General features: G+C 43.5%; 1 protein-coding gene across 1 annotated transcript in view; it reads right to left on the minus strand.

Annotated features, from left to right (window-relative positions):
• HECTD4 (HECT domain containing E3 ubiquitin protein ligase 4) overlaps positions 1-12,337 on the minus strand; it is a 197,294-nt gene that overhangs the window by 33,392 nt on the left and 151,565 nt on the right. The window contains 9 exon segments of the mRNA XM_012663419.1: positions 622-758; positions 2,566-2,703; positions 4,147-4,273; positions 4,763-4,899; positions 5,650-5,887; positions 7,847-8,010; positions 10,398-10,477; positions 10,974-11,122; positions 11,241-11,402. Coding sequence (XP_012518873.1) covers positions 622-758; positions 2,566-2,703; positions 4,147-4,273; positions 4,763-4,899; positions 5,650-5,887; positions 7,847-8,010; positions 10,398-10,477; positions 10,974-11,122; positions 11,241-11,402 — 1,332 coding nt within the window.

Genomic DNA, 12,337 nt, shown 5'->3' on the forward strand with positions numbered 1-12,337 from the left:
AGTCACGGCTTCCAAACAGGATTCCATTTTCAAAAGGAAGCATCAGCTTTGCCCTCTCACTCCATCTGTGCCTTCTGTACCCCATCCCTCCAAATGCTGGCTGAGCCCCGTGAAGCTTTGTATAATGGAGAAGGAAAACTATTGATTTAATTTCATATGCTCAATTTACAGATATGGAGTCTGAGGCTGAAAGAACCAGTGAGATGATGTGAGCAAAATCACAGAACTATTTCTTTGATTTGGGTCCATATAACTATCATGACAGTGACAGATCATCCATTCATCAAGGACAATGGGAGAATTTTCCCTTGGAACTTGGTAGATACAATGTAAAGACAGTTTGAACACAGCTGACAGAAAATAATGGCAGAGGCAGTGTGGTCTGAAGGTGCTGACAGCATTGAGACTTAAGAGCTCATCATCTGTCACCAGCCCTGATCTCAGTCCATGACACAATCTCGGGCCAGTCATTTGGCAACACAGCACTATTGCTTGCTTTCCTGGTCCCTAATTCAAAGAGAAACGCATCTGTATAATCACTTTTTGAAGTACTTGGAATCTGGGCATGAAAGCCTCAGTTTACATAAAAGGGCTTATTAATCTGAATGGCTGGTCACTCACTGAATCGACATCCAGGACAACTCCATGAAGCCCAAAGGTTTTCAGCATCCCTCGGATGGCAAATTTTGGCAGAGCAGTTCCAACAGTACTGCTGGCTACGTTATTGCTGTCCGGAGAGCGGGTTACTACCGTGAGACCTGAGGAGGGTAGAGGAAGAAGTTTTTTCAGGAGGAAGTACCATTATCATCTTGGGACCCTATATTTTAGAGCCCAAGTAGCTCTGCAGCCTTTAACAATACCCTCAGTTTTGTTATAACCAAAGAGGAACACAGCCCACTCTGGAAGATAATAAAACAAAATGTTGTAAAAACTCTTACAATTTAAGAATAAAAACACAAGCCATTTAAAAATGGGCAAAGGATTTGAGTAAGTGTTCCTACAAAGAGAAATGAACAGATACACAGGAAAAGACGTTTAACACCTTTAGTTATTAGGGAAATGCAAGCCAAAGCCATAATGAGATACTACTTTACACCCCTAAAATAGCTAAAATCAAAAAGACAGATGATAATAACAAGTGCTGGCAAGGATGTGGAGAAATTGAACCCTCATACATTGCTGGTGGGAATGTAAAATGGTGCAGTCACTTTGGAAATAGTTTGGTAGTTCCTCAAAAAGTTAAAAATGAAGTTATCATATGATGCAGCAATTCCACTCCTATGTATTTATACCCAAGAAATATGAAAACATGTATCTACACAAAAACATATACACAAATGTTCATAGCAGCATTATTCATAACAGCCAAAAAGTGGAAAGAAGTCAAATGTCTATCAATAGGTGAATAGATAAAATGTGGTCTATCCATACAATGGAAGATTATTTGGCCATAAAAAGAAATGAGGATATGAATGAATCTTGAAAAAATTATGCTAAGTGAAAGAAGCCAGACATAAAAGATCACATGTCTTTTCACATAGGATTCCATTCATATGAAACGCCCAGAACTGGAAAATCCACACAGAAAGTGGATCAGCGGGTCTCAGGGCTGGGGAGGGGGGCAGGGAAGAAATGGGGAGCGATGAGGTCACAGGATTTCTTTTTGGGGTAATGCAAAGGTGATGGTTTGATGGTCGCACAACTTTGTGAATATACTAAAAACCACTGAATTGTCTACTTTAAAAAGGTATTTTAGGGTATGTGAACTATATCTCAAAAGAAAAAAGGGAAAAGTAAATACATACTTCTTCCCCTGCCCATGATGTTCTGACAGCTTTGTGAAAGTCTTTTGGTAACTCTAAAAATGAGTGGCTTTAACTTCTCTTTTTTGTGCTTTTCTGTATTTTCCTCATTTCCCCAAAATATGCAATAGATTTTAATCAAAAGAATATATTGTGGGCTGGGCACAGTGGCTCAGATCTGCAATCCTAGCATTCCAGGAGGCCAAGGCAGGAGGATCCCTCGAGCTCAGGAGTTCGAGACCAGCCTGAGCAAGAGTGAGACCCCATCTCTACTAAAAATAGAAAAAAATTAGCCAGGCATCGTGATGGTGCATGCATGTAGTTCCAGCTACTCAGGAGGCTGAGGCAGGAGGATCACTGGAGCTCAGGAGTTTGAGCTTACAGTGAGCTAAGATGACGCCACTGCACTCTACCCAGGGCCACAGATTGAGACTCTGTCTCAAAAAAAAAAAAAAAAAATTCCATTAAAATTCTAAAAAGCCCAGTATAGCCACGTATATGTGGTTTATTACCTCAGAAGCCAAGACTAAGCCACAGAGAGGCCCACGTGGTATCTGCAGCCCAGCCTCACCCAGCTCATGCCGGTGAGCTGTGGGAAGTGGGAGAGGCCGTAAGAGGCCATATGTCTACTTGTGCTCCACAGGGGGTCAAGCCACTTAGAGTCACCCTAGGAGAGCCACAAGCTGCTTGTCTCATGTTTTAGAAAATTCAAGTTCTCATTTCACAGGAAATTGCAAAGGTGAAGTAAGGAGGAAAGCGAAACCTTTTCGAACTTTATCAATTGTGAACTTGTTTGCTTCATCTTTAATGTCTTCGATGGTGGGAAGATAAAGGTCTCTCGGGATGCCACCGTTCTCCTCATAAAGAAACTCAACCGTCTGCCTGGCAATATCCACCATGCCTGAAAAATACAACAGCCTGGGTGACTCTCCGAAGAGTACAGGATCTTCAGGTCAAACATTACACCAACTTGTATCTAGAATAAAAGGGTAAGAGACTCTTTCAAACGCCATTTATAGGAATACGTAGCCTTCTGGGGAAGGTAATTATGCACTGTCTACCAAGTTGAAAATACTAAATGCACTACTCCTAGGAATGTCTCAAATCTCTCCCACAGAAACACAAGCACTAGTTTGCAAAGTTACAAAAATGTAGTTCAGCACTGTTGGTAGATAATAATAAAGAAATGGAAATAACCAAAGTGTTCATCAATACGGAATGGCTAAAATGATGGTACATTATTATGCAGTCATTTTCATTTTAGTTAAAATAACTAAAGTACAAATGGAGAGGAAGAAGAAAGGGAGGGTGCTGTTCATTTCTTACTTTATACATTTTTGTACTGTGTTTGATTTCTACTATAATAAACACTTGTTGCTTATTTAAGAGAGGCAGAGAACTACATCAGCTTCTTCTGTCCACTACTGTGATTTGCTCTGTTCTTCCTTCCCAGAGGGACAACATATCACTATGTTTGATAGCAACAGGTGCTACTGATTAATAACCAAGAGCCGCATGAGCCGCCATACCTGGTTGTAGCAATTTTCTGAAAACAATATAAAAGGGGCTATAATTGGAGAAGGATGCTTTTGGAAAGAAGCATCAAAGGGAAATTAACGAGAAACTGTGGCCTGATATTAAAAGATTATGGAACAATAATCTTTGTAACATTTTCAAAAGGAATAGTGGGGATGAGAAAAAGAAAATACTGTTTAATAATCAGGGAGTAGTGGGAGACTGCCAAATTAAACTTCCAGAGCACAGGTTCCATTTTAAAGGTGAGGAATACAGACCAGGTACAGTGGCTCACGCCTGTAATCATAGCACTCTGGGAGACCGAGGTGGAAGGATGGCTTGAGCTCAGGAGTTCGAGACCAGCCTGAGCAAGAGCGAGACCCTGTCAAAAAGAAAAGAAAGAAAAGAAAGGAAAAGAAAAAGGAAAAGGAAAAGGAGAGAAAGAAGGAAGGAAGGAAGAAAAAAAGTATAAAGCTGAGGAAAACCCAGAGACACTGAGTAACCTTCTCAAGCCCATACGGCTGGTAAATAGCACATGTGACTTCAGATATGGCTGTTAACCACCAGGCCATAAAGTTTCCCATTATAACCACACCAGCTTCAGTACAGCAGCCCATCAACCCAAAACACTGAGTTAAATTAACAAGCAAATAAAAGCCCAGCCATGAAAGCAGAAGCCCACAGAGTTCACTAAAGGGACAGGTGGAGGACACTGGTAAACCTGGAGCAATGTAACATGAGCCCCTCTTTCCTGATTTACATCTTGATTTCCATCTATCCCATCTCTTCAAGTCATGACGTAAGCTCCTGACAACAAAGGGCACCAGACCTAGTTGTAGAGCACCCTTGATCTGGTCCAGGCCTGATTTCCGCTCTGCTTCGTTGCGGAAGCGTCTTCGGATGGTAGGAAAAACCTTGGTCTCCCATGCTTTCACCAGCAGGGCGTAGTGGTCCTCCTGGAAGGAGAAGGAACCTTCATGAGCAGAGCAGAACGCCTCACGCAGGCATCGCTCCATCCCTAACTTACAGTCCTCACCCCACTCCAATGCCAGGGACAGAAACACAAGGTGTGGACTCCTGCACTAGACACACCCACAGATGCCAGAGGAGGGAACAGCTAGAATGCGGCGAGCTCTTCCTTTCCCTCTAAAGAAGCCACAGAAACACTTTTCACAGGAGCTTACTGCTGAGTTACTATCAAAGCACTTCATTTCTCCAACACCTGGACCTCCACCGAGCAAAAGGGCCCAACCGATACCACTATTGATAGGGGCTTAGAAATTTGGACACTCCCGAGTCACTGTTTGAACACAATGACATAACTCAAAGTGTAACAAGGCCAGCCTTGTACCCTTATGTCAAAGTCATGCCTTGAGGCTTGTACCAGTCACCAGGGAGCTGAGCCAATGCTGCTAAATCCTAACCTACACCTGCAGGTCTATTACCTGCGGGATGTCATCATCGTCATCATCATCACTTTCGTCATCCGCAATGGGAGGCGGGTGAGGGTCTGGGCCAGAGGTGATGAAATTCTCATAGCTGAGCTCAACTTTGTAATGACAGGAAGTGTCACTATCGTATTCTGTAACAAGGCACAAGAAAAGTGAATTCTAAACAAGAGCAGGGAAGAAAAATCATTAACTTCTCACCCTTAGACGAACTGGATTCTCTTAATGTGTGTGATAGGAAGACTCCTAGTACACTGAGGAATTTTAAACAGAGTCAAGGATAACTAATCATCCATAATTACTCTGAATCCTACGATGGTTTTTTATGAGTATAATTCATGCAACTCAGAGAAGAATTTGGAAAGTTCTTCACTATGAGAAAGAACTACTAATAAACATACTCTTAAAATAGTTTGCAAACCAGAATCCCATGGGCCAAATACAGCCTAAAAACATTTTAAGTTTGGCCAGCTCAGTTATATTCAATTTTATTATAAAATAATTTGAATAATCAGAAAAGGTTTTAGTGCACACCTATATACCCACCACCTAGACTGTACAATTAGCATCTTATTATTCTTTGACTACCTCAATTTTTGCAAATGACTAACATTGTAAAATGAGGAGACTTCATACAAAATTCTGGGATTTTTAACTGCCTTACACCCTCCTGCTGGTGCTGAGGACTGGCAGGCTTCCTGCAAGTGGTAGTACAATTTCCAGTCCACCACACTTTCTCCTGCTCCCTGCGTTCTGTCACCCGGCCTGTTACCCCATTACCGATGGACTCTGGAGTTTGCAAACCCTGATTGTGACGAGGATGCCCAAGTTCAATGGATTTATGGAATTCATAGCATTCACGGTTCCAGAAGGAAGTGGCTTACGTTGCTGAGCAGTGGCCACAGCCGCAATCCGGCACGGTGGCCCATGGGTGCCCGGGTCTGATGCAATACTGGTGCCAGCATCATTGTCACTGTCAGACGCCATGGCGAAGGGCAGGGCCTCGAAGTTAGCGCTAATCTCTTCTGCCAGGTCGGTACACAGGTCAGCGGCATTGCGGTGGGCCTGCCCTTCGGCATAGGCAAACGGGCGGGAGCCAAAGTTAGCTCGAGTTTTGGTGTTCTGGAAAGGAGATCAAATAAAGGATTTGGAAGGACTTAGGTTTATTTTTATTTATTTTTTTTAACCCCCTAGGTACAATTCACTAAACATCAAATCAGAAGAATAGCCCGAGGTGCGGGCCAGCGTGAGAAACCAGGCAGGCGGCCGGCACGACTGTGTGCTGGCCCGGCCTCCCCTTGCCTCGTGCTCTCGCACTCCATGCTACTCAGCGCAGGGACCTCTCTTGTTTCCAACACCGTTCCTTCCTGCCTGACACAACTGCGTATGCCATTCTCTCCACCTGACACATTTCCTTCCTCTGACTTGGCCTAGTTAAGACCAGTTAACACTCCAGACCTGGCTCAAGCATCACTTCTTCAGGGTCAGAGGGACATGAGCGGATTTGCTTGCTATTTGCTTCCATAAAGTCTATGATTCTCACTCACAGCACTTATTAGCTTGTGATTATATATACGCACATACACATATTTGTGTGATTTACTTATGTCTAATTCCTCCAACTGATTATAACCCATGAAGACAGAGACCATATCTGTTTTGCTCCTTGTTATATATCCAGATCTTAGTGTGTGACATATAATGAGTGTTCGATAAATATTTGTTGAATGAATAGACTAGGCTGAGAAATGCTGCCTTAAATTATTGGCATCTCTAATTTATTCAACAAATAAGAGATGGTATCAGAGACATGGGTCAGATCCTATAGAATCTTGTAGCTCTTTTTTTTTTTTTTTTAAGATGGGGTCTTGATATGTTGCCCAGGCTGGAGTGCAGTGGCTATTTACAGGCATGATCACAGCACACTACAGCCTTTAACTCCTGGGCTCAAGTGATCCTGTGCCTCAGCCTCCTGAATAGCTGGAACTAGAGGTGTACACGTGACCACGCCTGGCATCTTGTAGGTCATTATAAAGACTTGGGCTTCACAATGAGTGACAACAGGAAGCCACTGCCTGGTTTACAGCAGAGGAGTGACATTCTAACTAACATTTTTAAAGGATCACTGTGGCTGCTGTGTGAAAAGACATGTAAAAGGGTAAGAACGGGGGCTGGGAGGGGAGTCGGGAATATGTGACAGGCTACCCGAGAGATGACGGTGGCCGAGCGAGGCTGTCAGTGGAGTAATGGGACAGTGGTCAGATTTTGGACACCTTCTGAAGGCAGAGCCAACAAGACTTGCTGACAGATTAGATGTGAAGCATCTAAAAAAAGAGGAGTCAAGGAGCACATCAAGGTTTTTGGCCGTAGCAAGAGAAAGCATGGAACTGCCATTTCCAGAAACGAGGAAGGCTAGGGAAGCAGCAGCTTTGGGTTCGGCGCTGAGTTTAGGTTCAGGCTTGGACATGTTAACTGTGACATGCCGATAAGACACTGCAAGATGTTGCCTAGCCTGCCAGGTAAATGGAGTTTAGGGAAAGGTCTGGGATGGAGATAGGAATTTGGGAGCCACCAGCAGGTAGCAGGTAAGAATGTTCCACAGAACACTGGATGTTAACAGGTGCTCCTCAAAAAAACCAAAGAGTTCCATGATTAAACACATGTTGGGTGCTGGGTTAAATACAGGTGAACTTCTGAATCTTTACTGAAGGCTCCCTCCAAGCTTCTGACATACTAAGCGACCCAAGAGGATCGTTTTCAAAATTTACAATTGACCACAGAATCATTTTACTGACATTTGAAGGAACGCTGGTGTTCCTTGTGGTGGTGTTTGGGAATGGTGGCTAAAAACCTACCAGCGCAGCTCAGCACTAAATTACTGGTAGAGCATCATCCAATCCAGGACTGCTGGGTCGGCGCAAAGGCAGGCCTGTACTCGGGCTGGCTTTGCCCTTCCTTTTGTCATTGTGCGTCACATACCGAGTACAACGCGGGCACATTTGGTGCCTTTCGTTTTTCCACCCCTGACAAGAACAAATGACTAAGGAGAATTTGTCTTCCTTTCCCAGCAAGGTAACTTGCCTTTTTCTGAATGTGAACCACTGGCCACATGCCACCAGAGACATCTTCGAGATACGGTGAGAGGCGCTGCCCACAGTACGTGAAGTACACCCGGCCCTTGGCTGGCTGCCCTGGAGGCGGCGGGGTCCCCTCTGTTCTCTCCCAGCCAATTCCTGCCACGTCACCTACAGCAGAGAACAGGAAGGAAACAACACATTTTCCCCTTTTTATTAAGTAAATTTCTAATTTGTAGCCAGTGTGGCAGCCTATGTATCACTATCTATTTATATCCTTAGTTACCTCTGAAAAGGACATGAAGTTACTGAATTTAAATAGATATAAAATAACACAATAGAAATAAACCATTTCAAAAAGATGTCAGAAATTATTTAGGAGGAAAATGCTGAGTGTCCGAGTTAAATTAGTTACTACAATTACACATTAAATTTAGCCTTTATTTTCCTGGTAGCCACGACAAAAATGGAAAACACTAAGTACAGTTTTTTAAATAGAGGAATACGAGTTTTCCTCTTTTGATACGTGGAGGATTACTCATGGCATAAAGGTAAAAGGGTAGCATCTTCTCTGTAAATTCATGGAAGATTCGGAAATGGCCTTAAAAAGACATTATTTAAAACTCCATCCACAATGTAAGCTAAAGGAAGACCATTAAATCCCATTGTATCAGGCTGGGCACGGTGGCTCACGCCTGTAATCCCAGCACTCTGGGAGGCTGAGGAGGGCGGATTGTTTGAGCTCAGGAGTTCGAGACCAGCCTGAGCAAGAGCAAGACCCCGACTCTACTAAAAAAAATAGAAAGAAATTATCTGGACAACCAAAAATATATAGAAAAAATTAGCCGGGCATGGTGGCGCATGCCTGTAGTCCCACCTACTCGGGAGGCTGAGGCAGGAGGATCGCTTGAGCCCAGGAGTCTGAGGTTGCTGTGAGCTAGGCTAATGCCACGGCACTCACTCTAGCCAGGGCAACAGAGTGAGACTCTGTCTCAAAAAAAAAAAAAAAATCCCATTGTATCCCCTTACTTGTAAGTATTTAAGGTGTTTTGCAAGAAGCTGAGATAGCACGAGCCAAGCTGCTTTCTGATGGGACGACTGGATAGCAGGACAGGACTTACGGAAGCAAGGGGAGCATGTCAGTCACATCGGCTCTCTTACACCGGCTGCCTCAGGCAAGCTGCTAGCACATGTGGCCTTATAACTCATCTGCTGTAAACTCTCCCATAAGTACATCAAGTTCTACGGTTCTGTTTTGATCAGAGTCTCCTATGGCTTAGATACCACTGGAATGGGAGCTTCCGAGTGGCTGGGGCCTTGTCATTGTTCACCATGGCATTCCCAGGGCCTAGAGGAGGGCCTAGCAGGTAGGAGATGCTCAGCAGTTATCTGTTGATGAACGGACCCCCCCACATGTTGGTACAAAGGTTGAGATTCTGTTGTAAAAATTGGGTTCCAGTTCCTATTCTACGCAGATACGTTTCTCTAAGAAAAAGGTAGCCTGTGCACCCAAGGTCCAAAATCTTTTCAAAGACCAAAATTGCTAAAACCAAACAACAAACGACAGCAAAAAGCAAATAAAAACCCTGATAATGCTTCCCGTTCCCTCCCCACACACCCTTTTGTGCCTAAAATGCTTAGGTAAGTGCTCCACTGAGAGGTCAGAGTTCTGTTCCACAAAGCGAGAGAGAAACAACTTTGCCCTGACATAATTTCCAAGCCACAGCTTGACCGTGAGTGAAGACACTATGTTCCCAGGAAAAGTGCAACTTAACAAGCAGCTCCCTCCAGGATAAGTGATGGCAAAGTACCCCTTAGGCAGCTATAAGAGGTTACTTAGCGGACGGAGTGACTTTGTGTTCCCCATCTCAACGTTCCAGATCATCTAACACACATAGCAATTTAAGTTTTATCAGAGATGAAGCTAAGATGTATTATCTGAAAATAAGTAGCCAGTGTATTTGGCCACTTCTAACGTCAAAAGGACGATTCTGCTATTTTGCTACTGTTGGAGCGGTCAGGACCAATCCCAGTTCAGCTACTGTGCAGATCAAGTTATTTATATGGAGGCTAAAAAGAAGAGAGGATAGATTTTTTTTTTTTTTACTGAGTTGACTGTCTATGTGACTGAAACTGTCAGGCAGAATATATGTCACAGTTGGACAAGATGTTCAGGCTATTGAGAACAAAGCCTACAGCCTGTATGTATCAATAATGCATTTCTCGAGCTAGTGGTAGAATTCTTTTTGTTGAAGTTATTTATCTGCTCATTACCAAATAGCTGATGAAAGACTAAACTTCAGAGAGATGCAAAATCTCAGAGTTTTCTAATGATGGAGGAACAAAAGCAAACCTGACTCCTGAGATACCAAATGGAGACTCCAATGGCAACAGCTCAGAAAGTGAAGGGTTTAGTGTCAACTACAGGGCAGCAATGACAAGTATTTGGTGTTCCCCAAAGGACAAACTGCCCATTTCCAGTTGTCAAATTTATTTAACTTTAACCTATTTAGACCCAAGAGAAAGTTACAGGGTAAAAGAGCTCCCACCACACTCACCGGGAGAGAGAGTCACGTCTAAGCGAACGCTCTTCCACTGCAACAAACTGGAGCCGTTGTAGTGCACAGCTCGGCCGTTGCTATGAAAAGCACAAAGAAGGGAGGTCAAAGACAAGACTAACTCGCCAACACAGAGGCAGGCAGGGAGTGATGGGGGGCGGGGGTTCAGTAGCTTGAGAATAATCAGAAATCCTAGGAGCTATTCTATCTCCTGAAACATGAATATATTATTTCCAACTGGTATTTTCCACATTTTGAGATTATTATATTACTTTAGTATTAAATTACCCACACCAGTATTTCCCAAATGATATTCATAGAATAAAGTGATATGGGATTTGGGAAATAAACAGGTTTTTTATTACAGGACAAGTAGGAAGGAATCTTGCTAATGTGCACTGTAAATCTCTAAGAAAGAAAAATAATATTAATACTCTCCTCTCCCCAAACTTATTTGACAATGGAATTCTATTTTGGCTTCCTGAACACCTAGAAACACCTTGTGGGGAGCTACTGTCTACCGTTCTCTGGCATTTCGATCTACTTTTTTAAGGAAAAGCAATCGTAGCCACTTACTTATGGAAAAGACAAGTGCCCACTGGATTAGTCCAAGCCCCATCCCGTTTCTCTGCTTCTGTAGCGAAGCCAAAGGAAACTATTGGTCCAGTGTCATCATCGGTATCTCCATAGGAAACAATTTCGATTTCCCAGTAAAAAGATGGGGCCTGAAGAGACACCAGAAAAGGGCGACAATCAGAGGGCTCGGCCTGGGCCTCAGGACCTGCTTTTTCTTTCAAATTTGAAGGAAAGAGGCGAAGGACAGCGTGTCATGTGACGTCTCACCTGAACAGGCAGCGGTGACGTGGCGTAGATGAAAGTGCCCCGGGGCAGACCCCCCCCAGCGCTGGGGTCGGCCAGGAAGGTGACGGAGGTGAGGTGAGACGAGAACATGCAGGCTCGGACAGGGGGGAACACTCGAGACGGGCTCCACGTGATCTCTTTGGGCTACATGGGGGATAAAAAACATCATCAGTAGAACTGCCAATGTCAATTCCTTTGCCCTTTCAAAAAAGAAAAACAATTCTTATCTGATGGTATTAAAATATAGGCATATATGCATTTTAAATGCATTTTTTTCCAAAGGGAACTTTTATTTTTTAAAAAAAGACAGTTTCCCTCCCGATGTCCAATCGTGTTCCCTAGAAATGATCACTGTTTTAACTGTTAATTCTGATACTTAACCTCTACATTTCTCTTTTGCACGCTCGTAATACTATTTTTACTATCCCTGTAAGACATTATTTATCTTTCCTTACAAGCGAGGTGTGAATTGTTACATATGTCCCCTCTTTACACACGTGTGCAAACGCACCATGCCCCCACCCTCTCACAGGCCCCATGTAGCTACAGGACAAATTTTAGTTCAGTCCATAACCAGAAGCTATATTCCTATTCCTATGACTTCATGTTCGGCTCAAAGCTAAACAGGGGTACCACGGTGACACTTCCCTTTTTTTATTTTTCTGGTTAGCTGCCTCACTTTCAAAATTTTTCATAAAATTTTCAAGCTTCTCTATCAGACAAAAGGATATCTTTTTAACTCGATTTTACTTTCTTTTCCCAAAGAAAGAATTGGAAGACGCTTGCAGAGATGCAGAGATTTAGCTTCAAAGACCTATGTCAGATCACCACAACAGTGATAGCTGAAGACCACATAGATGCCTGACGACAAAAGCCTGCGTGAATAAACTGAGGCAGGAGAATGCGCTGGACACTAAGGTTCTGTTGGTTGACATGGAAAGGGATTCACCATCTACTGAGAGGAAAAAGCTGAATACAGGGGCTGGGCACGGTGGCTCATGCCTGTAATCCTAGCACTCTGGGAGGCTGAGGTGGGTGGATCATTTGAGCTCAAGAGTTCGAGACCAGCCTGAGCAAGA

This window comes from Propithecus coquereli, unplaced genomic scaffold, assembly GCF_000956105.1.
Source record: "Propithecus coquereli isolate 6110/MARCELLA unplaced genomic scaffold, Pcoq_1.0 Scaffold81, whole genome shotgun sequence".
NCBI classification, from domain to species: domain Eukaryota; kingdom Metazoa; phylum Chordata; class Mammalia; order Primates; family Indriidae; genus Propithecus; species Propithecus coquereli.